This window comes from Denticeps clupeoides, chromosome 19 (assembly GCF_900700375.1).
Source record: "Denticeps clupeoides chromosome 19, fDenClu1.1, whole genome shotgun sequence".
Taxonomy (NCBI): domain Eukaryota; kingdom Metazoa; phylum Chordata; class Actinopteri; order Clupeiformes; family Denticipitidae; genus Denticeps; species Denticeps clupeoides.
The window spans coordinates 5257028-5281940 of NC_041725.1; the positions used below are offsets into that span (position 1 = coordinate 5257028).

General features: G+C 43.4%; 1 protein-coding gene across 2 annotated transcripts; it reads left to right on the forward strand.

Annotated features, from left to right (window-relative positions):
- Positions 1–11: 11 nt before the first annotated feature.
- On the forward strand, positions 12–20102 carry scn2b (sodium channel, voltage-gated, type II, beta). 2 transcript variants are annotated; one of them, XR_003743194.1, is made up of 6 exons: positions 12–105; positions 10634–10800; positions 11052–11262; positions 15526–15721; positions 16526–16591; positions 17950–20102. XR_003743194.1 is itself a non-coding variant. In XM_028961957.1 (5 exons), exons 1-5 carry the CDS (start codon positions 36–38, stop codon positions 17981–17983), a joined length of 678 nt encoding a protein of 225 aa, XP_028817790.1. In that variant the 5' UTR covers positions 12–35; the 3' UTR covers positions 17984–20102. The 2 variants fall into 2 exon arrangements, 1 of the variants encoding a protein (XP_028817790.1); XM_028961957.1 differs by lacking the exon at positions 16526–16591.
- Positions 20103–24913: the final 4811 nt, after the last annotated feature.

A 24913-nucleotide genomic window follows, 5' to 3' on the forward strand; every position in this document is an offset into this window, starting at 1 on the left:
TTTTTTTTCTTCCATCCCGTTTGTCGGAACACGAGATGCGTTGTGAGCGGATGGCCGCCGTCCGGCTGCGCTGCGCGGGACTGGCGCTGCTGCTGTTCGCCGCCGGTGAGTAGACAGCTCGGCCTTGGGCGAAGGGTGCGGGGCGCCACCCACCCCGCCACCCGCGACCCGCCTCAGGCACCACATCTGGATCCCGGGCTCCTTTTTTTATTTTTTTTTTTTGTCTTTTTCTTCTCCATTTAAAATGCATTCGTTTCTCTGTTCTCTAATGAATCGTCTCAGATTCGTATGATCGTTTTTCGGGTTGTGGGGAGGCCCGGTGCCCGCTGTGCGCGCTCCCGCGGTGTTGCCAGATCCTGAACGTCGGAGTATCGCAGCAGCAGCTTCAAACGAGAAGAAAACCGATCGTACCCACGGAGGGGGGGGGGGGGGTCGGATCTGCGCATGCACTCATTCCGCTCCGCTACGCATTCGTGGAAAAGCTTGAAATTCGTTTGTACTGAATTATGGGATCGCGTTCGGCGATCCCGTAATTGAGTGGCTGGGGGGCGGGGCATGTGATAATCAGATGGGGCGGGGCAACCAAACAGGCTGGACCGCCCCTGCCTGCACTGATTGGCTGAAGGATGCGCAGGTGGGCGTAACGACTGCGCTTAACCAAACCAAGTACGTCTGCGCAGCCAGATGAAAACAGATGTGCCAATGAAATAACTGAAGGGGTGAAAATAATCGTACATTATGGAATTAGATGAAAGTGAAGTGATTGTGAAACACTGCAGCCCAGCACACGGCGACACAACAAAATGTGTCCTCTGCATTTAAACCTTAGTGAGCAGTGGGCAGCCATGACAGGCACCCGGGGAGCAGCGTGTGGGGACGCTGCTTTGTTCAGTGCCACCTTGGAGGCTCAGGATTCGAACCGGCAACCTTCTGATTACGGGCCGCTTCCTTAACCGCTGCCCAATTACTGATCGTACATCGCACAGAGGGTAAAACTAATGTACAAATACGATAATTATCGTACGTCTGGCAACACTGGCCCTACAAAGCGGCGACGCTGGGCTCTTCATCTTATTTTCATTTCTTGAAAAGGGGCTCTGCTTGCTTTTCTACCAAAAAGGCTACCAACTAACAGATGTGTCACTCGGGAATACTATGTCTGAAAGTTGAGTCGTGGCAACTGGACTTTCTTTCTTTAAGGTAGAGACGTTTCATTCTGCATCCACAGAACTTTGTCAATCTGAGGGACGTTGGCTTGTGCCCACAAATTTATCCTCCAGGTTGGCTTCACCTCAACCCCACATTGAATAGGCTTGTTAAGTGGAACAAAGGCAGGGAGGGGTGGAGTAGATGTAGAATGGTGGTAGTAGCCTAGTGGGTAACACACTCGCCTATGAACCAGAAGACCCGGGTTCGAATCCCACTTACTACCATCGTGTCCCTGAGCATGACACTTAACCCTAAATTGCTCCAGGGTGACTGTCCCTGTAACTACTGATTGTAAGTCGCTCTGGATAAGGGCGTCTGATAAATGCTGTAAATGTAATGTGACAGCCCCGCCCTGGCAGCTCCTCCTACCCCCCCTTTAAGCGGGTCGTTAAATGTGGCCGACCTGGTGGACGTGGTGGACGTGTGAACTGGGCCTGATTTTCCTGGGGATGGATGAAAGGTCAGCAAAATAGGTTGGAGATAAGTTGTGTCTGAGGCTGGAGGGTTTGTGTCTGTTGAGTGAGGGTTTGTTGATTTGCACATGCAAAGCTTCCCTCACTCCTCTCTCTGAAACCACCTATCTTCTCTGTCCAGTATTTGAACATTCTCGTCCAAAAATGAGTGTCCTTTGTCCTGAAGGTGAAGGTACACAGCTGATTCTGGCCCTGAGGTGTTGCTCCTTCTGTGCTGGTCCATCCTCCTGTGTAGCAGCTGTTTGGTTTCCCCAATGTGCACTCTTCACTGCACTGGACAGCATACACTACATTGCTCTTCTTCTGTTTTGGTGTCCGGTCTTTGGGATGGACGAGTCTCTGTCTCAGTGTGTTTGCAGGTTTGAAATGGACCGGTATGTGGTGTTTCCCAAAAATCCTTTTCAGTCTTTCGGACACACCAGCCATGAATGGAAGGACCAGGTTCTTCCGTTGACCTTGGGATTCAGGTTGTTCTGTGGTCCTTTTCTTGAAGGAGGATCCTGCCTTGTTAAAGGCCCACTTGGGATAGCCACAGGTTTTAAGGGCCATCTTAAGATGCCTGTCTTCCCTAGTTCTGGCTTCTGTTGTGGTGGGAATGTTCTCTGCTCTATGGTACAGAATCCTGATTACTCCTAGTTTGTGTTGTAGTGGGTGATGTGAGTCAAACAATAGATATTGGTCAGTGTGTGTGGGTTTTCTGTAAACTTCTATGTCCAGCTTTCTATCAGCCCCAGCAATAACCGCACAGCCCAGTAAGGCCAGACGGTTATTGTTGGAGTCCTCCCTGGTGAATTGTATGTTTGTGTCCACGGAGTTAATGTGATCTGTGAAGGCCTGTACCTCCTGGCTCTTGATCTTCCCCCAGGTGTCATCCACATACCTGAACCAGTGGGTTGGTGTCGTCCCTGGGAAGGAGTTGAGTGCTTTCTCCTCCACGTCTTCCCTGTACAGGTTGGCAACAATAGGGGACACAGGCAAGCCCATGGCACAGCCATGTCTCTGTCTGTAGAAGTCGTTCTTGAATGTGAAACGTCTCTACCTTAAAGAAAGAAAGTTCAGTTGCCAGAACTCAACTTTCAGACAAATTCACCTGGATGACTGAGAATCTTCACAGTCAGGAATACTATGCGCTAAACATTACACCGTATGTTAACACATGAACGTGAAAATAAATAAATAAATAAATATAAATATAGATATATAAAGATTACTTTTGTTTATTTATATTTAGTTTCTATTCTATTCTATGTTGGATGTGGTGGCCTAGCAGTTGGGGCAGAGGTTGCCTAGCGGTTAAGGAAGTGACTCAGTGCCACTGAGGTGCCACTGAGCAAAACACCGTCCCCACACACTGCTCCCCGGGTTCCTGTCATGGCTGGAAAATATTACATGAACAAAAAAATTGAAGGATGCCCAATGGGGAGCATGAATACACCATGATTTCTAAAACCAGTTATTATAAGATTATTCATGGAGTACACTGTGCTGTGACAGATTATGCAAACAACAAGAACTTTTTACAGTTCTTGTGCTTCATGATGGGTCCACTGGAGGGAGCAGCATTTCACGGCATCAGAAGGTCGGAAAAACAATATGGAAGATCCTAAAGTTTTGGACACTTTTGCTTCTCAATTTGAAATATGTAAAGCGTTTGAATAGAATAAATTAATTGAATAATAAATAGTCACTGGCAGCTGATGCACTAGATACTGTACTAGTGTGAATTTGGCCAGTTTATTGATTCTTTATTTCAGTGCAACTGTTTTCAGTCTCACTAATATCATTGAAAATGGTTTTCTAGTGACCGAAGCTTTTAAATTGACACAGAATTCCACTGTAACTCAAGATTAATTGTTGCTGATAAAGTTCCTCTCTACATTTTTCCTGGTCTTCCAAATTGAAGTTACATTTAGACCTACCAGAGTCATTTACAACATAAAAATGTCTGGACTGCAGTTTTTCACCTATTTTATGGCTTTTAAACAACTGTTTCCTATCAAAAACATGTACATTTCTAAATGACCCTAAACTTTTGAATGGTAGTGTACATAAGCATGAGCTTGAAATTGAAATATTCATAACCTTTTAAATTAAAACAAACTTTCTGCTATTACTTATATAGTTTGACATTAAATTCAAGTGAGTTTTGACATATCCCTATATTATTTAAATTACTACAGTGCCGAAATGCGAAAAAAAAAACATTGGTTAATTGACATTGTCACAGACATGAGTGCTCTAGGCGATTGTACATTGATGTTTCGTAATTGCAGTAACTTCTATACTAATATAGACGTAATCCAGCCTTTTTATGATCCCTCCACTAGAGGACACTGTTAAAGCTGTTTTTGCCTTACGGTGCAATAAAAAAATGATTTCGGACATGTTGGTGTACTCTTGACTGAGGAAGTTTCAGGCCAGTGTGGTCTTTTAAAAGTCAATACATTTTCTCTGGAAAGCTCATTTTAATGAATTAACTAATCAACTTAATGCTACTTGCAGCATTGCAACCATTTCCTGTGCATGCAGCAATTAATCGTTTAACCTTAACATGTCAATAATTTACATCAGTAAATCATTCAGTCACATTCTTGCAAATTTGAAGACACAACGTGATTAATAAACGACAGTTTTAATGACGCTCATTAAATATGCTTTAATAAAGCAACGCGAGTAAGCAGTGACATGGAACTACTGAGATGAATGAAGTCACCGTCACCGTCCTCCGTGAGGATTCAGCCGCATAACAGCAGCGAGCAGCGGCCATTTAGCAGAGCGCGGCGCTGCCTCTGCATCTACCTGTCCTCGCTCTGACCTTGGGGGGGAAAAAGAGGATGGGGAGGGTGAGCAACGGGGTGTGTCTAGAGATGGAAGAGAAGAGGGAGGGAGGGAGGGATGCAGCTGAGGGAGGGAGGAGTCACAATGCACCATTTTAAGCCTTGATCCTTAACCATCCATGTTTGGACTTAAAAACAGGCAGAAACACATACTTAAATTTTTTTTTTAAGACATTTACCATCATCATATTTAAATAGAAATAAGCATAAGCGGTTCTGAATGTACGTTGAAGTCAGGCCCACTCGCCAGCAAGATGTCCGCAGATTGTGGCGCCCGTGCTCTTTGTGTATCTCCGCGCTCTACGCCACCGTGGGAGTTTCCTATGCGGAGAGATGCGCTCTAAATATACATGAAGGTGATAGCGGTGGGTTTGGGTGACATTGATGAAGTGCCAGTGTAGAGTATCGGGCGCGGCAGACCGCTGACTCAGCATATGTGTGTGTGTTTTAGACTCTGCGTGTGTGTGTGTGTTTTTGCTGGACCATGTAGGGTGTGTCTGCCGCATCTCATGACGTAATGGTGTCGCGCGTGCTCGGATACCTGCATGTTGGGCCGCCGCCCTGCCCGGCCTGAGCCTGGGACACCTGCTGTAACGCGGGGGGAAGGGTCCGCCAGACCGGCAGGGCTTAAGATGCCGACTGTAAAAGAGCGAGAGCGGGGAGGGTGAGAGGAATAAAAAGAGACAGAGAGAGGGTGGTGAGGGGGCCGAAGGGAAGGAGGGGTGGGCCGGTGAGGCGCTTGCTGCTGGTGCCGCAGAGCATCGGCCCGATGAAGAGTAATTGCAGCAGCAGCAGCGGGAACTTGTCCAAAAACGGGAAAACTCCTGACTGCAGAGGGATGGAGTGGTGCATAGCAGCAGAGGAATGCACATCCAGATACCATCCAGATTCATGCACACACACCCCAGATCTGTATGACATATAGCACTGTGCAATTCTGAAAATTCTGACTTTCAGAGTTTTTCAAGATTTGTTTTATTTGCTCCATGAAAAATTATAGCAGTACAACCTGCAGTGAAATGAATCCTTTAGTTAAAGTTTTAAATATATAAAACTATATATATAATAGATCCAAGGAGATCCTCTCTCTATATATAATAGGTCCTCTATATGCACATTTCAATATACTTTCTTGCATGTATATGTATATATTGAAATTACAAATATATATATATATATATATATATATATATTGTGCATAGGTTGTGCGATGAGCAGTGTCACAGTGACAGATTGCAGAACAGCTGCTGTCATGCTTCCTATAGACTTGATGATGTTGACACCAGGGTCATTTTCCTGCTGCCCAGTTGTATGCCTACCTGATGGTGTCGCATTGGGGACACCAGCTATGTAACTCCATTTGCAGAACCCATGCAGCGCCAAACCTGCACTGTTCCCTGTGGACACCGATTTGAGTCTTTGTCCGGGAAAGGCCTTGCTGATGCAGAATAACCACCTTTTGTGGGTGGTAGTAGGCTAGTGGCCTATGAACCATAAGACAACAAAGTCACTGGTTCAAACCTCATTTACTACCATTTGTCTCCCTGAGTGTCTCCGGGGGGGACTGTCCCTGTAACTATTGATTGTAAGTCGCTCTGGAAAAGGGTGTCTGGTAAATGCTGTAAAAGTAAATGTGCCATGAATCTTCCTTTCACAGCCTCATCGTCATTGGTCTTTAATCCTGCTTTTTGTATTTATGTTTGTGTCTACCCTCTGTATTAATTATTAAATCTCTGTGTTAATGAGTCGTGCGTTTGTGTCCCTTTCACTGCCTCACATTCCTGACGTTATTAAATACATATTTTACATTATTTTACATTTATATAAACATATCAACAATTTTGTATGGTACTGTATATACACACACCTCTATATGCACATTTCAATATACTTTCTTGCATGTAAATGTATATATTGGAATTACATGTATTAAAAATAGCTATGTTTACAGTCCCTGACAAAAGTCTTGTCGCTTGTGTAGAAGTTGACCTGAATTGCTGCTGAAATATATTTCTAATCAGGATTTTTTTACAAGAAACGGCTCATTTTATTCCCAACAGCTTTTGTAATAATGTTTCAGTGCAAAACAAAACTGTCAAAAAGTATTCTGATATTCAAAGCTTTGTAAAGACCATTGAGTCAATTTTTGCAAAGACATAATTGTTGTCTCCTTGTCATATGAACTTCACCGGTGACTAATAATGGATCAATTAGGTCTCAGGTGTATAAAAAGACCCCCAGTACACTAGACCTTCACATCAACTGCAACTAGACCTCTGCAAACAGGCCTAAGGCAGACCCCGGAAGACAACTGCTCGAGAGGACCATTTGTTGCCTCGAAAATCCAAGGCCAGCCCATTTTCCACTGCAGCAGAGCTCCATGAGACCTGGTCACCTGAAGTCCCTGTGTCAACCAGAACAGTTTGTCGGATTCTGTCTCGAAATGGCCTCCGTGGTCGAATCAGTTCCCAGAAGCCAGAACTAAACAAAAGACAATTGGAAAACCGTGTTGCATTGGCCAAGGCCCACAGCCTGCTAAAAATACGAACGCTAGAAAAGTGGCAGAAGGTGGATTTTTCAGATTAATCTTCTGTTGAATTACACCACAGTCGCTGCAAATATTGCAGGAGACCTACTAGAGCCCGCATGGATCCGAGATTCACCCAGAAAAAATCATTGTGGCGGAAAAATCATGGACTGGGGCTACATCCAGAATGGGGGTGTGCGAGAGATCTGCAGGGTGGAAGGCATCATCAATAGTCTGAAATACCAAGAAAATCTTAGCTACCTTTTATATTCCCAACCATAAAAGAGGCCAAATTCTGCAGCAGGATGGTGCTCCATCACATACTTCCATCTCCACATCAAAGTTCCTCAATGCGCAGAAGATCAAGATTCTCCAGCCCAGATGGCCAGCCCAGTCACCAGACATGAACATCATTGAGCATGTGTGGGGTAGGATGAAAGAGGAAGCATGGAAGATGAAACCAAAGAATATTGATGAACTCTGGGAGGCATGCAAGACTGCTTTCTTTGCTGATGACTTCATCAATAAATTGTATGAATCCTTGCCAAACCGGATGGATGCAGTCCTTCAAGCTCATGGAAGTCATACAAGATATTTAATTTGGATCTCACATTACTGTATAGACGACAAAACTTTTGTCTTGCCAAAATTTGACCTTTCTGTCTTGATTAATTTATTTTTATTTTTTTCAGTGATACAAATTTATTTCAGTGTATTAAACATCATTTGGTAGGGCTTTAGCTTTTCATATGAGCTATTCCTAACACCAATTGATTAATTAATTAAAAATCAGGTTAATAGCAGGTGTTTCTTCAAAATAGATAAGCGAAAAGACTTTTGTCAGGGACTGTATGTCTTGAGTAAATGTATTGTATGATGGTGTTTAGTTGTTTGCGGCTACACTGTTACAGTAGATTTATTGGAACATTGGAACATTCCTGGGGCTTCAGTGCCACTCAGTAACTTGTTAAGTGTCTGACTGCCTCAAGATTCTTTCACTCTTGGGTTGTAATTAGATTTACAGAGAAAGAACACTGACTCGGTATTGAGTATTTTCACGTTTTCATTATCCCCTCTCATTGCGTTTTTCAATTGCATTTACATCTCCTGTTAAGCATAGTTGTCTGTGTACAGCAATCCTCAGTTTGCTATGTTTCGAGCATTTTATGAATATTAAATACACTATAAAGTGTCCCACATTCCTTGTCCCATTTCATTCAAGATGATACTATTATTTTCCAATAGTGAAAGTCAAGGAGATTGTTTTTGTCATTGTGAACACTGCAGCACAGCACATGGTGACACCATGAGTGCATTTAACCCATCACCCTTGGTGAGCAGTGGGCAGCCGTGAAAGGAATCCGGGGAGCAGTTTGTGGGGACGATACCTTGGTCAAGGGGACCTCAGTGGCGCCTTGGCATTTCGGGTGGTACTTTCTCTAGTCCACCACTGTCCCCAATAATTGACAGTACTACTTATACTATTTATAGATATAGATGCGTGATACATATAATAAAAATTCTTGTGAGAATGTTATTTTGCCAAGCCAAATATAAGATATGGAATTAGCAGAAATAATTTAGCAACAATAGCACGGCGCAGAAAATTAGGTCAGATTAAAATGTAAGCAATTATGTATGCTGAACTGAATGTATCCACTCATTTTGGAATTACCAATTGACAGAATCACTGCATTATTTGCTCTGTGTAAAGAATGCTAATTATGGTCAATAAGCAGTAGAGCTCTTGCTTTTAAGCTACCGTACATTTGAATGTAATTTTTAAAAACATATTGCAGATTAATGTTAACACACTTGTCATTCTCCCTCAAAGTACCTTCATAAAAACATTAGCTTTCAGATATGCATACATTTTGCCATATGCACATTGTACCTTTCCACATGTAAGTCAGCATGTAGTTGCCATGTTGCAACAACATTTTAATGAACCTCCTTATTTCTACAATTACGTTTATGGCATTTTGCAGCCGCCATTACAATCGACTTACAATCAGTATTGACAGGGACAGTTCCCCTGGAAACACTCAGGGTTTAGTGTTAATAATAAGCGGGGTTTGAACCTGGGACTTTTTCTCAATCAAAGGTTCGAGAGCAGGGAGGTACAAAGGTTCTAAAATTCCTTGAGCAATTGATCTTAAATTTAAAGAGCGTTTACCAAATCACCATAGGTTTAGTGCTACTACGACTTTTTAACACATTTTCTTTGGGTTTTTACACTTTACAAGAGGTACATGCAGTAGTGGTGAGCGGGGAGTGTTAACGGTATGGACTCGTAACCGCAAGGGTGCGGTTTGAGTCCTATAGTCGGTACTGACAAAGGAGTTAATAGTGGACTTCAGTACAAAGCAGGAGAGGACCTACCAGACCCCTGTCATCAACAGGAGCCCAGTGGAGAGAGTGGACAGCTTCCGTTACCTCGGTGTTAACATCACGCAAGACCTGTCATGGTCCTGTCACATCAACACCGTGGTGAAAAAGGCCCGGCAGCGTCTCTACCACCTCAGACGCCTGAGAGACTTCAGACTGCCCTCCAAGGTGCTCAGGAACTTCTACTCCTGCACCATAGAGAGCATCCTGACGGGAAATATCTCAACCTGGTTCGGGAACAGCACCATGAAGGACAGGCGAGCCCTACAGAGGGTGGTTTGATCAGCCGAACGAATCAGGAAGATAGTGAAGGACCTCACCCACGCCAACAATGGACTCTTCTCTCTGCTGCGATCAGGGAAGCGCTTTCGCTCCCTGAAGTCCAACACAGAGAGAATGAGGAGGAGCTTCTTCCCGCAGGCTGTCCAAGCTCTCAACATCAAGAGTACATAGAACTCCAGCACTTTCACCTCCAATCACTCCGGACTCTTTTGCACAAAACCACTTTGCACAAAACCACTTTGCACATAATCACTTTGCCCTGACTGCTCTTTCTTTTATGGCTCTTTCTTCTTTCTTAAACATTGTAAAAAAAAACTGTAACTCATTTGCACAGCTTCACCCTACCAGTTACACATATTTTATGTTAAAGACGTAAAAAGTGTAATACTTGGTTATGTTTGCAATATTTGCATATTGGTTCACTGTTTACTTGCAACATTTGCAATACTGTGGTCTGTAGCAGTTGCAGAAAGCATTTCACTGCACATCATACCGTGTATGACTGTGTATGTGACAAATAAAATTTGAATTTGATTTGAATTTGATTGAGTTCCCCTCCCCCACAAAAAAAAAATTCATGGAGCAGTGGTGGCCTAGCAGTTAAGGAAGCGAACCTGTAGAAGGCTCGGATCTCCGAGCCACCAAGGTGCCACTGAGGTGCCACTGAGCAGAGCACCGTCCCTACTGTCCCCCGGGCGCCTGTCAGAGGACACATTTTGTTGTGTCACCGTGTGCTGTGCTGCAGTGTTTCACAATGACAATCACTTTCAAAAGGGTGTTTTCTTAAGGATAGCCAAATAATGTTCATTTAAAATCATAGAGTATACACGAACAAGCCATAGAAGTAATGCTAAAGATGAGATTTAATTAATGTTTTATTCGTTGGGTTGACAGCTCCTGTTCTCTCTGTGTCTTAGTTTGCCCAGTCTCCTCCATGGATGTGCTGGTGCCCCAACTGATAAATGCCCTCAACGGATCTATAATCAAAATCCCCTGCACTTTCACGTCTTGCTACAAGATGGACAGCAGCAAGTTTGCTATGAACTGGACCTACCAGGAGACTACCAACTCTACTGAGGAGATGGTAGGAGAACTCTCCTTTTAGTTCAAAATGTATAGTTAAGTTAAAAATGTACTGTTTGAAAACACACTATTCAGTACTGCTGATTTGTCAATCATCACTGCTTGAACATCACACTAGATCCAGAATAATCATCATGGATAGTGCTTGTGCCATTTCTTGATTAATGTTCTGGAAAGTGTTCAGTGAGATGCAACCCTTGTTCTTTTTGCTTTACTCTTAAGCTTTGCCCTCTTTTTTGTTTCCTTTCCTAGTTTATGACATACAAAAACAAGATACTGCCTTTGAAGACAGAGAAGTTTGGGGACCGGGTAGTGTTTGCAGGGATCCTGGACAAAAATGATTTGTCAGTCACCATATCGGATGTGCAGATCTCAGATGAAGGGATCTACAACTGCTATGTGCGCAACCCACCTGACCGCATACAGGGGCATGGAGTCATCCAGCTGAAAGTGCTCACAGAATGTAAGGCCATATATGTATAGTTCTAAAAATCAACATGACGTTCATTCTTTTTTTGGAATAATTTCCAGACATTTCTTTACAACAATTTCAGCAACACAGACTATTCAAATACTTCTCCAACCTCTGATCATCTATACAACTGTAACTACTCATCTATACTCCTCCTGGCTGCTCTTCTAGTGCTACTCGACCTCTTCAGATGATCCAGAACGATGCAGCATGACTTGTTGTCAGCCTTCCCAAATTCTGCCACACAGCTCCACTGCTGTGTTCCCACTACTGACTTTCTCTAGCTGCCCACATTAGATTTAAAATAGTGATTCTGGCCTACAAAGACACAGAAGGCTCAGATCGCTCATCACTCCTCGCTCTGCACCTCGGTCTCTCCAGTCCACCAGCACTGCTCGACTGGTACCACCACAGCATTCATCTAGACTCTGACCAGATGCCCGAACCTCCTTTCTATGTGGAGGAGCAGCGGTTCTACTGCAAGTCCCTCCCGAATGTCCGAGCTCCTCATGCTATCTCTAAGGCTGACCCCGGCCACCCTATGGAGGAAACTCATTTTGGCTGCTTGTATCCATTTACATTTACATTTATGGCATTAGGCAGACGCCCTTATCCAGAGCGACTTACAACGTGCTTTCAAGTTACCATCGATGAAGAGATCAATTCCGGTTTACTAGGACCCCAACTATGAATACATCTATTTTATTCACTCTGTCGATATCCACGATCTTGATCTTTTAGTCATTACCAAATCCACCTGTCGATCTCCTGCTCATTCTATCCTCACTCGTGAACAAGACCCCGAGATACTTAGACTCCTCCACTTGAGGCAGGACCTCTCTCCTGACCCGGAGTTGGCAAGCCACTCTTTTCTGTTCGAGAACCATTTCTGCGAACCTACTTAACAATGTCACGTTCCTAGGTCTAGGGGTCTTAGAAACGCAACAAGGGTGTGGAGAGGAGGAGGTCCACTGTTACACATGCAACCAAACAAATGATACAAACAGTGCTTTTATTTACAGTGTGCTAACAGGTTCAATAAGACAGCGGACTCAGGACAGCTAACCAACATCAAAACAGCCTAAAGGAAGGGATGGTCCAGCGGAGATAACTCAAAACACGCACAAGTTAACAAAAAGGGCACATAACAGGCTAACAGCTAACAGGCTAACAACAAAGGGATCTATCACACAAAGCAACAAGATACATGAATGAGATCCCCAACAGAGCTCCATGCAGATCTCCGTGGACCCTGGGGACCTCCCGAAAGCATAAGGGCCTAGCAGACCCTGGGAACATCATCTGAAGTCTCTTTAAATAGGTGGAGGTGACCAATGGCAGATGGAGCTGGTAGACCTCAACTCCTCCCACGAAGTCAACCTAAAAGAGACAGGACACAAAAACACAGCCAGACACACAGAGCACGTGGGAGAATACGTCCAGGGACGTAACAACAAGAGCTGAAGGTTAGAACCTGATAAAGCTAGGAAGACCACATCATGGATTGGTTGGGCAAACTCTCAAACCCCCTCCATCACTCTAGCAAGGGTAAAGAGTTGGTCCACAGTTCCACGGCCAGGACAAAAAAAACATTGCTTTTCCTCAATCTGAGATTCAACTATTGACCGGAACCTCTTCTTCAGTACCTTAGAGTAGACCTTTCCAGGGAGGCTGAGGAGTGTGATCCTATAGTTGGAACAAATCTTCTGGTCCCCGTTCTTAAAAACGGGGACCACCACCCTAGCCTGCCACTCCACAGGAATTGCCTCACAATGAGATACCCGCTGCTGTGTAGTGGCTTGACTACCTCAGCAACTTCTGTCCCAGAGATTGGATAGTCCATAAACAGGTATTCCAACTCTGGTTCCTCCTCGGAATGCACATTGGTGGGATTGAAGAGCACCTCAAAGTATTCCTTCCACCACCCAACTATAGCCCCAGTCAGTGTCAGCAGTTCCCCATCCTCACTGTAAACAGTGTAAGCGAGTTTCTGCCTTCCTCTTCTGAGGCATCGGATATTTTGCCAGAACCTCTTTGGAGCCAATCAATAGTCTTTCTCCATGGACTCATCAAACTGCTCCCACGGCAACTGCCACTGTTGCTTCCCACTTCCCCATCCGGTACCTGTCTGCTGCTTCTGGAGACCCACAGATCAGCCATGCCCTGTAGGCCTCCTTCTTCAGCCTGACTGCTCCCCTAACCTCTAGTGTCCACCAGTGGGGGTTACCGCCATGACTGGCACCGGCTACCTTGTGACCACAGCTAGCAACAGCCACTTCAACAATCGCAGTGTTTAAGTCGCAATGTCAAAGCTTTGCCGGAGGTGGGAATTGAAGACCATCTTGACAGGTTCTTCTTCCAGGCCTTCCCAGCAGACCCTCACTATACATTTGGGTCTGCCAGGTTTACGTGGCATCTTCCCCTTCCATCTGATCCAATTCACCACCAGGTGGTGATCAGTCCTCACTTCACCCATGTGTCCAAAACATACAGCTGCAGGTCAGATGATATGACTAAAAAGTCAATCATCGACTTGTGACCTAGGCTGCCTTGGTAACAAGCATACCGATAGGCATCCTTATGTTCAAACATGGTATTTGTTATGACCAAAATGTGGCTTACACAGAAGTCCAACAATGAAACACCGCTCTAGTTCAAATCGGGCGGGCCGTTCCTCCCAATAACACCCCTCCAGGTCATGCTGTTATTGCCCACATGAGTGTTGAAGTCCCCCTGCAGGACAATGGAGTGCCAAGAAGGGTGGGTACTCTGAGCTGCTATTTGGTGCATAAAAACAGTCAGGATCCATTCCCTGACCCGAAGGTGCAGGGAAGCTACCCTCTCGTCACTTGGGGCAAACCCCAACAAATAGGCCGAGAGCCTTGGGGCTAACAAAAAGCCAACCCCAGCCCTCCGCCTCTCACCCGGAGCAACTCAAGTACAGGAGAGTGTCCAACCACTCTCAAGGACTATATTTAGCCAGAACTGCTCAACCTCTTCCACAAGCTCCAGCATCTTCCTTGCCAGAGAGGTGACGATCCTTCATGTCCATATTGCGGGTGGTGGGTCCACAGTTGGATGAGCCCATGTATCCGGTTTGGACTGGGCCCGGCCAGGCCCCATGGGTGAAAGCCTGGCCACCAGGCGCTCGCTCATGGGCCCCAACCCCAGGCCAGGCTCCAGGGTGGGACGCCGGTAACCCTCCGGGCCGGGAACTCGGACTTTGTTTTTGCTTCCATTAAAGATCTTCTGAACTGTTCTTTGTTTCACCCTTCACCTAAGGCCAATATGTCATGGAAGACCCTACCAAGTGCCCCAGACAACATAGCTCCTAGGATCATTAGGGCTCTCAAACTCCTCCACCACGATAAGGTGATGGTTTAAAGAAAAAGGTTTTAAGGTTTTAAATATTGAAATGAAAAAGGGCTGTTATGTATATTTATACATTTTTACGAATTTACAACTTGGTCCTCAGTGAACCAATTAAGGGATTTTTGGACATTTTCAGACAATCATGTAAGTTGCTCTGGATAAGAGCATTTGCCAAATGCTGTAAACATACATGTAACTAAAATAGTAATATAACGAGAATAGCAATACGATGATGGTAAAATAGAAAATTTTCTATTTCTAAGAGAGTTTTCTTAAAATATGTCTTAGCATATTGCTTCCTGTGCTATGTTAGTGTTCAGCCTTCTCCTCTCTCCTCATTCATCCTTTGCTTGACTGTCCTTGAGGGCAGGCAGTGCAGCTCTGCTTGTCTGCGGCAGGGCCGGGATGATGACTCAGCACCACTCCGCTTTTTACTTATTGATGGGCGTGCCAGCGCGCCTCAACTCAGCAGCGTTCCCCTTGGCCTCCCACTGTCACGCTACCAAGCACTTTAAATTATTCCCCCTCCTTCTTTGTCTCGCACCCTGTCTTCACATGTATCCCTTTATCATAATTTTGTGCCAATCTACGCAATATCCCACAAATGTAAATCATAACAGGAATAAACAGGAGATGCAGCACATTTGACAGTAGTAACATAATAAAACATATGAACAATGTATACCAGAAAATATAGAAGCAATAGAAATCCTTACATTGACTTTGTGCGGAATCAGGCCACGCCTCATTTAGAAAACACACGGTGCATTGCCAGAAAATGAGCACAAAATACAGCTTTTGATGCTTGTATATGCATTCAATTTTTCTCATTTTAGTAGCGCTGTCCTTTTCTTAATAACTAATGTGCGTTTCTGACTGCAGTGCCACCTCCTCGAGACTCAACCATCGCAGTGGCTATTGGGGCATCAGTGGGGGGCATTTTGGCCCTGCTGATTCTCTCCATGGTGGTGGTGAAGTGCGTGCGTCGCAGCCGGAAGCCAGAGCTCATCTCAGATGAACAGAAGATCGAGGAGGAAGGGAAAACAGATGGAGAGGGAGGCATTGAGGAGGGCACCAAGTGAGAACCTTTAATAAATCACCTCTCATACTGTCAGTATACTCTCTGCCTGCATGTGTTGTTAACGTGTTGGAAAACTCAATATCTCCTTTTAAGAAAGACGTTCCTTTCTTGTCTAAAATGTTTGCAACAAAAACTCCGTTTCTATTTGTTAATATTGTCAGATTAGTTTGAGATGCCCTGGATCAGCCATTCAAAGTATTTACCTTTTGACAGAGGGAGCAGGATGTATGCATCGTAGATTCCCGTAAAAGATTCCTTCAGTGGCTTGTCTCCTCCCTTAAAGACTCTGATCAGAACATCCTTAACACTTTGACCACTATGCACAGCATCATAAGTGCATCTGCCTATATACTACAAAAGAGGCAGTTTGACACATATATTGAGGATTTCCAGTAACTTCAAGGCACTTATCTAGTCGCTGGAGTCTGTGGTCGGGAATCCAGCATAATGCATCACTCTATAAGATGCACCCACCTTTTCTGAAATTCAAACCTCGTGGATCAAATTTTTTTTTCTATCGCTTGCCATCTATTGTGTGCATTCTCTAATTATCTTGCTGCTACGGTGAGCTTCCTTTTTCTTTTTGTTCTCTTACATTTCTCCACAAGGGTTAGGATTCACAAATGTAACAACCCATATGGTTCCATGGTCTCAGCCTTTTCCATTTCCTGCCAATCTTCTGAATTTTTTTTGCAATTTTTTTTTTTCAGCCCAATATTTCAATGATTATCTGCTCTTTCCCCTCTCCCTTCTTTTCTTTCTCGCAATTGCGTGTTTGTGTGTGGATTATATATTAAACAGACAACTTTAACGCGCATGGTCCAGAAGGCCCTGGGTTGGTGGAGCCCTCCCTGCCGAAACAAGCTGGTAAACTATGATTGGTACTTGGTGTCTTGATGGTCATGTGATGCTGATTGGTTTCAGTGCCATTGTTGTGGCCTGTGGCTGTGCCCATCATTAGCTCCCTTTCTTTCCCAGTGTTTTGTTTTTTCCCCCAATGATTTCCTACTAAATGGTCCATGGTTAATATTTTTTTCAGGTTCTACTGTGTTTTAGTCCCTCAGCAAGTACAATAACATTTCTAGTATATGTTTTTTAATGTACAAACATACATATGCATGGAATATTCTAGTAAAATAAGTTCCTACTATGACAACTCCCCGAACTACTAAAAACTCTTATTTTGTCTTGTGGTTCTGTGATATCATAATGGTGGACTGTATCTGTGTTTGTGTGCATGCACGTTTAAAACTCAGTGGTTTTCACTAGGACAAGCGCAAACAAGACTTAAAAGAAGAGACAGGTTCAGCAGCATCTCTCAAGCTACTGTAAACTATGCTGTAAACCAGCATTCTCGTCTACGAAGAGAATGTTCTTGTTATGTTGTTAGCAGGCACAGCCCTGTATGCTATGTTCTGTTTGCGCTGGTTTTAAGGGCATAAAGTTGAAACACATTTATATATCTGATTTATCTGTAGTCCAAGTCCACTATAGTCCAAGCGGACTATCTGATGTGACAACAGATTTCAAAATCCGTAATTAATAATTTCCCTTTATACCCTAATGTACCAGGAAACACAGAACTGCAGAGGTACATTTGGCTGCGCTGTTAGTGTACACTCTCGCCTCTGTCAGTTTTGCTATTAAAAAAAAAAACATCAAGCAGCAGTCAAAATGACAGATACTATATAACCATTTTTTAATGATTTGCCTCCATGTCCATGTTAATGTATGTCGACTCCATTTTGATTCGGCCTAATTAACTCAAAAATTGTGTTAATTAAACAGGCAAAAGACTTCCTGTCTGCAGCTAAGGCAGTTGTCCCAAAAATAATCTGTACAGTCAATCACAGCTCTACATAAAACAAGAATCTGTAGGAATGAAGTAATGACTGAGAACAGGGACTTGCAATTTCAATCTGTTTAGTAAAGAGCTTTTCAAAATATGAATTTTTGCGAGGCTCGGCTAAGAACATTTTAATAATTAAATCTGAATTTGACCTCTGTCTCAGGGGGTTCTCAGTCCTGTTTCTCAAAAAGAGCCATCTTACAGGTTTGTAGCACATGATGATGCTCACATGAGTACTAGAGAGGTTTCAGTACCTGAAAGCAGGCAGAACATGAGGAACTTTGGTGCCCATCATCTAATATTTAGAAACACCTATAACAGTCACAATCATGAAACTCTTCCCTCTGCTCTCTTTCTCTTTATCTATCTTTTGCAGAAATTATAACTCCTTGCCTGAAGATGTATATTGAACCTTGCCTGAGTTCTCATGAGCAACTCACCCTTCACGCCATGTCTTCTTGCTGTCCAGCCAAACAAGATTTAAGATTTGGAATGTCCCATCATCTTTGGCCTCTGCGTCTGTGTGTTAGCTGCCCTCTTGGCTCTCAGAGTCTACAGGAAACCCATGATAAGAAATGAAATTCTAGGGAACGCACACGGACGGTAAGACAAGGCCTTGAAAATCAGGAACAATTCCACTCATGTCATTCAGTCACTGCCAACCAGACTTTACCGATCAGCACAAACTGAGTACTGCAGGTTAGGAAAAGTGTATTTACCGTAGGAGCTTAACTAGAGTGAATATCCATAAAGCTTCCTGCCTTGAACCGTTTTATCTTCTGTCCTAAAGATCAGTGCGTACTGGGTACGAAGATGCCACCCTTTCTGCGACCAGGAATGTGTGTTTGTGTGGTGTGTGCATGGATGTTAGTGCTATTATCTTCAAATGTGATGTTAGGCCAATCAGTTGGTTGTGTGAATGGTTGTACTATAGAGCTTTTATCAGTGTGAATGTGTGTGTTTTTAAAGAAGGCACTGAACTGATCTTTTCATCTTCTTTGCTTGCATTTGTCCTTGACACAACACATTAGATTTTATGAGCACTATCGCACATAGTTGTGTACTTTGTGTTAGCATGATTCCATTAGCACACATGTTACAACATCTTTGATTATGAATAGGCTGAATAGACAGTCTAAGTGAAGAGCTGCCAATTTCTACTAATTCTCACAGACCTACTAATACAATCAGGGAAATATATATATAGGAATATCTATCTAATTTGCAAAGTACATACTTCAGTATATTTAAAAACAATTCTTGAACATCACATTAAGCCGAAGCCAATGTCAAAAATATGTTGCATTTGCTTGTGTCCAAACTAATGAAGGTATGGAGTATGCATGTACTTTAATCAAATAAGAATGTATGATTGATAATAGGCAAAACTTTAATCATGGCATTTACCACGGGCTACTGCAATAGATGCCAACATCTACTTTGAATTCCTAATTAGATTAATTGGTGAAAGTGATGTGCCATGAGAGTATATTTTAGCTTGGCTTTTATTGACCACATTCGCTGTGCAGTGCTTGAAATGTCTGCATCATTGACAATCTATGGCATTTTTTAATGATTGTTATCATTTTTTTTTATTTTTCAGTTGTGATGATGATTATATTGCTATACCAAATTGTAATGTGTTGTTAAAATGGCTGAAAGGGTCTGGGTGCCTGCTCTGTGCCCTCTTACCAAGGCTCAATTCAATGAAAATATTAGGGTAATTAAAATAATACATTTTGGGTTTGTAGCCCCTTCATGGAATTGGGAATTTAAGGTTGGCCTGAAAGTTGCTAAAGTCTGGTTGGCTTTTTGGTATTTTTTTTGTTTACCATCCGGGGAAGTTAGTGATGATGCGCCGTTAATATCGGCAATAGTGAGAAGTGTTATTGTTGGGTTTGAATATATTTGATATAGGCCATCCAAATCCGTAATCAGGGTTTTGTGTCCCTCGGGTGAACCTAAGCTCAGTACCCTTGGACAGTTCTCAGGATAGAGGTCTGACAAAGTACAATCCAGTTACATGACAAAAACAGTTATCTAGAGCACCCCCCCCCCCCCCCCACCCCTTTCCAACCTCCATTGCCACCATGTGCCCCCTTCACATTTCTGTCTGCACATTTCTAGACAAATAGGCTTGTCTAGATCCGGCCCCGGTTACAATTAGTCAAGCTTTGATTTTCTTGGATACATAAACTTTTCTACGTGATGATGTAGGGCTTGATACAGTGTACTGAGGTCAATCACCTTTCCTTCTGTATAAAAGTCCTATTCAGAAAGACTCAGATCAGGTTTCAGGCCACCTGTGCCCTCATTTCTGGAGGTAGGGGGCGCTGAGCCCGGCCTCACCCTCAGCCCTTGGTTGCCTGTGTGTGGTCATGCATGTTTTAACTGCACTGTGTCTCGGTGAGGGCCGCACACTTGGCCAACTCACACTGAACACCAAAAAAATGCTTGAGCTGCTCTGTCACCTAAAATGATCTGTAATCACCTACATGCTTTCAAATAAAAATGTACAACATGATAAAGTGCTTTTGTTCTGGATGTGTTTGTTCTTCCACTACATAATCAGGTTATTTTTTTCGTTTAATTTTTAGACAATGTACATTCATAATTTAATTTATTAGGATGATCTACAATAAAACAATTGTATTAAATTGTATTATAAAAGCAGCAATGGGTTAATTATGAATTAGCTATTAATAACTACTCTTAATAGTGGAGCAACATAGTCTGAACACATTGTGATACTGAATATACAGACATAAATGTGATGTATTCTATTACAGTACATAGATTGCATGTAATATATATACTAGAATAACAGTATGTATGTAATTTATTATTGACTGCCAGCAATTTTATGTAAAGAGATTTTTTTTTTTTTTTAATCACCACATATTTTGGAAATGCCATGCGGGTAAGGCATTGGCAGGGTGGTCGGAAAAACAAAAAAAGTCATACAGCATAAAGGGATCAACCTTTAAACATCCACAATGCACGAGAAGCCTACACTGTACAATGTCTCTCCTAATCCCCCATCACTGTGATTAGGACACATGCACTCATGTGACTAGGTGCCACATTTATTCTATAAGGCCCCGTCCGCACGAAAATGCGCTTATCTGAAATGTTGTCGTCAAAAATGCTGTTTTAACTTCCCTCCACACCTGTAAGGGCTCCCCTCCAAGTGCTCTCCTCGTTTTTGCCATCTAGTTCTCTACCGTGATGAGTTAAACTGCCGGAACACGTTGAATCTTTGGTCTGTGCTGGTTTTATGTTTTGGGAATCACCTTCTTCCTCCCAGTGTGTCCCCTGATGAGTTATGTGACACAAATACGTCAGCATTTTCTCCAAAAAATCCACTTCACACGGAGACGTGAAAAAGAAAATTTCACCCTGGACTGGTTTAAAAAAATGATCACTCTGAGGTCCCTGAAATGGCATCTCTGTGTGGATGCAAGGCCAGATTGGATAGAAATTTGATTGGTTTTGAGAAAAATGTTCTCATGTGTCACATAACTCATCGGGGAACCACCTAGGAAGGTGGAAGCAGGTAAATCCCACAACATAAAACCAGCACTGGCCGAACATTCAGCATCCGCTGTTCGTCTCTGACTTATTAGCCCAACCTCCGACCTGACCAGTAACCACAAACACGCCGTACATAGAGCAAAACTTTCTTATCATTCACTCAAGTGAGCATCTCATGAAGCAGCTTTTCACTGTTCTTGTGAAACACTACGGCACACAGTGACACAACGAAATGTGTCCTCTGCTTTTAACCAACACCCTTGGTGAGCAGTGGGCAGCCATGACAGGCGCCCGGGAAGCAGTGTGTGGGGACGGTGCTTTGCTCAATGGCACCTTGGCGGATCGGGATTGGAACCTCCTGATTACGGGGTCACTTCCTTAAGCACTTGGCCACCACTGACTCTCAATATCCATCTCAATAAATTCTACTTTCTGATTATACCATCAAACAGTGAGAGGTGTTGGTGCTGCTGTTTAATTTGCATAACTATATATGAGTGTGTGTGTCTGTTTGTGTGTGTGTGTGTTTCAGCCAACATTCATCACATTAATTTTTCTCACAGCACAGCCAGAAAACCTGAAGAGCTGGTAGTTTGTGAGGAGGACTGCTGTGGGCTCGCTAGGGACGAGGAGGGAAGGGCATTGTGGGATTGTTGTTATTAAAGTAGACCACAGGTATCTGGGACTCGTAAATGGGGCATTCAGAGAAGAGCTGGCAGATCAGGCCAAAAGGCCACAGCAGACTGCCGTGTGATTGGCTTCCAGAGTGGCTCGGCGGCGCAGAAAGGTGACACGAAACATGCAAATGAGTGCATGCAACATGCAGCATGTTTAAAGTGCAGCATCTGGCACAAGGTCAGGACGAGCTGGAGTGAGAAGCAGTGCATCGGTGTGGAGGCACAGATTCCCCCTTTCAATCACTGTCAGGCTACAGCTAGGAGCTGCACCCAGAACGCCACCTGGCACTTTGACTCAAAATTGTGCCACACTGGGGCAAGGGGGGGAAATGCCCCCCTGAACGAATGTCTTGCTCCCTTAAATCAAACTTTTCGAAGTTCAATGTCTTAGTGTCTACATCTCTATTTGTCCATTGTGCTTCTCACGGCTCCAGTTTCTCTCTCGATCCCACAAGCACCACTGTCAGCCTGTTTGTTGCAATTTTCAGAATTGGCAATTCTTACCTTGTAAAATGTAACATTTCATGACTGACGAGTGACAAGTAGAAATTAATGCAAATTTCTGCTCACGTTGCCATTGGTGCTGCAGCGTGCTAATGATCTGCAACCTTCTGCTGACTCATGTATTCTTCTTTACAAGCTTTGCAAGGATGAAGAGCACAGGTCGAAGGTGCGGTTACACATCGACAAAATCGCTAATTTCTACAAAGACGCGCCGCACTGTTTTAGAGCATTTGCACGATGAGAACATTTTGGTAATATTAAGGGGTAATGGGGCCCCGTCATCGGAAGGTTGAATCCAAGGTGACTCTGAGGTGCCGCTGAGCAAAGCACCATCCCCACACACTGCTCCCCGGGCACCTGTCATGGCTGCCCACTGCTCACTCAGAGTGATGGTTAAATACAGAGGACACATTTCTTTGTGTCACCATGTGCTGTGCTGCAGTGTTTCACAATGACAATGACTTTCACATTCATCCTCTTAAAAATGCTATACTAAGTGGTTAGTCTGGCCGAATATATTCTGAATTGGAAGAACTGGAATGAAACACTTCATTAACCTCCCCTACATGGAACTGCTCTTTGTTATTGAAGAGTCAGCATTTTCTTTAACCTCCATTCAAATGTGCATTTAAAACCCAGTGTCTCCCTCTCTGCCAGTATTGAATTAACTATTGACCATGAAATTGACCTATTATAGATTTTTTGTGTGTGTGTGTGTGTGTGTGTGTGTGTGCAACTACAGTTTTAATGAATCCAAACTCCATGTTGCCTCATTGTAGAATCTGTGCCAAATCAGTTTAAATTTCAGTCAGGTCTCTGGATTAGATCCCATTTGCATACTGTTGCAGAGCTCCATCAAAAACTCCTGTGTCATCTTCAGGATGTGCACCTTCAGGATAGTACAACATCTCTGCAACCCATCCTGCACTTTTTTAGGGGTGCTACACCGCACTGGTGTATCATGGGTGTATCATGGCATCATCTAGCATCCCAGGAATGCTGTTTCAGTCTGGACGAGCATGTGCATAAAGATTTTTTCTGGATGCGTAAATTTTAACAGCTGGACTGTACAACAAACTGTGTTAATATATTAAAATCTATTCAAACAGAATTAAGAAAGTATCTGTCTTTCTTACAATGGATTATTTTTACGTTTTTCGGACCAGTGAAATGAGATAAAGGTAGCAATCATTTTTTTCACTTATTAAAAACAGCTCTTTTGCAGCTCTAAATAGAAAATACATTTCTATATAGAGTCGGCCAAATGGATGGTTAAAAGAAAAATTGCTTCACAGTAAAAATCTCTTCAATATTTTATATATTTCAATAACCAAAAAAATTTGGTAACCAAAGCTTTTAAAAGTTTAGAAATGGAAAAACAGCTACAAAAATTACAAAGGAGTACATCAGTTCTTTGTAAAAATTTAAATAATTTTTAGGAATATATATATATTTTCTTAATGGATCACAGAGCAAGGTCCTTTCACTGTCCTTTCAAATTGAGTATATACATTCATTTTTCAACATTACAGCCAGAGCGGGCCAGATGCTAAACTCGGCATCCGTCTCAATGTAGGAACAAGGTCTGGACGGAAAGCACACACACACACACACGTATACCCTGAGAACACACAGGTAAACTACATCCTATTCTGCCGCTCTGTGTCTATATACCATAGAGCCCCAGACGAAAATCCAATTCATACTTTTATATGCACACACTGTAGTCTGTGCTGCGAAAATGCAATCGCAGTGCACATTCAAATTCCACTAGAAGTGACCCTTTTTCCACAGCTACTTGATGCGACATGGAAGTCATTGCATGCCAAGAGACAAACTTTAGACAAACTCACCTGCATTGTCTGTGAAGAGCTGAAGGCAGTTAGACGGTCTGTGAGTTTGAGCCAAACCAAATGAAAGAATTTTGCCTGCTGCAGAGCACCCTGACCGCCTCGCCTCCCAATGTGCTCACCTTGATTCTCAGGCCTCACAGATCGCTCTGCTCGTCCACGCTGTAGCCCAAAAGAAAAAATAGAGAGAGAGAGAGAGAGAGAGAGAGAGAGGCTGAGTGAGCAGAAAGGGAGGGTGGGGATGCAGCAGGGGACAGAAGGAGAGAGCAGCCCCGTCCCTTTCTCCCTCCTCGACAGGCTTTTCTGAGGTCGTATTGGTAATTCTATGAGGCGCCTGGTTAAAAGGATGCACCACATTGCGTTGGTGGCTGTGGACAAAGCAGCGGGCGAAGAGATTTTTTAAAAAAAGAACCTTCAGTCTCTTCTCTCCTCTCCTGCTCACCCTTTCCCTACACTGTTTCCGTTTTTTTCTCCATCCCGGCAAAGAGTTTTGCTTCATCACGCTTTCTGGTGCAAAACCTGACCGTCTAATTGCCAACCAAGTCTTCCTTCCTGGTCCTTTCAGATGAAAGTGAATATCCAAATATCTGTAACGTACATTTTTTAGCAAGAGCACATCTCAGCAAAAACATGAGACGTCCTCATTGCTAAGGCATCAAAACTCCGCGTTTGTTGAGAATGTGGCTTTTCCCAGAACATTTTCAAGATTCTCGGTGAGTCTCCATTCCTCTCTTCTTGCTCCAGTCAGGACGTACCTCCTTAAATCCTTCCCATC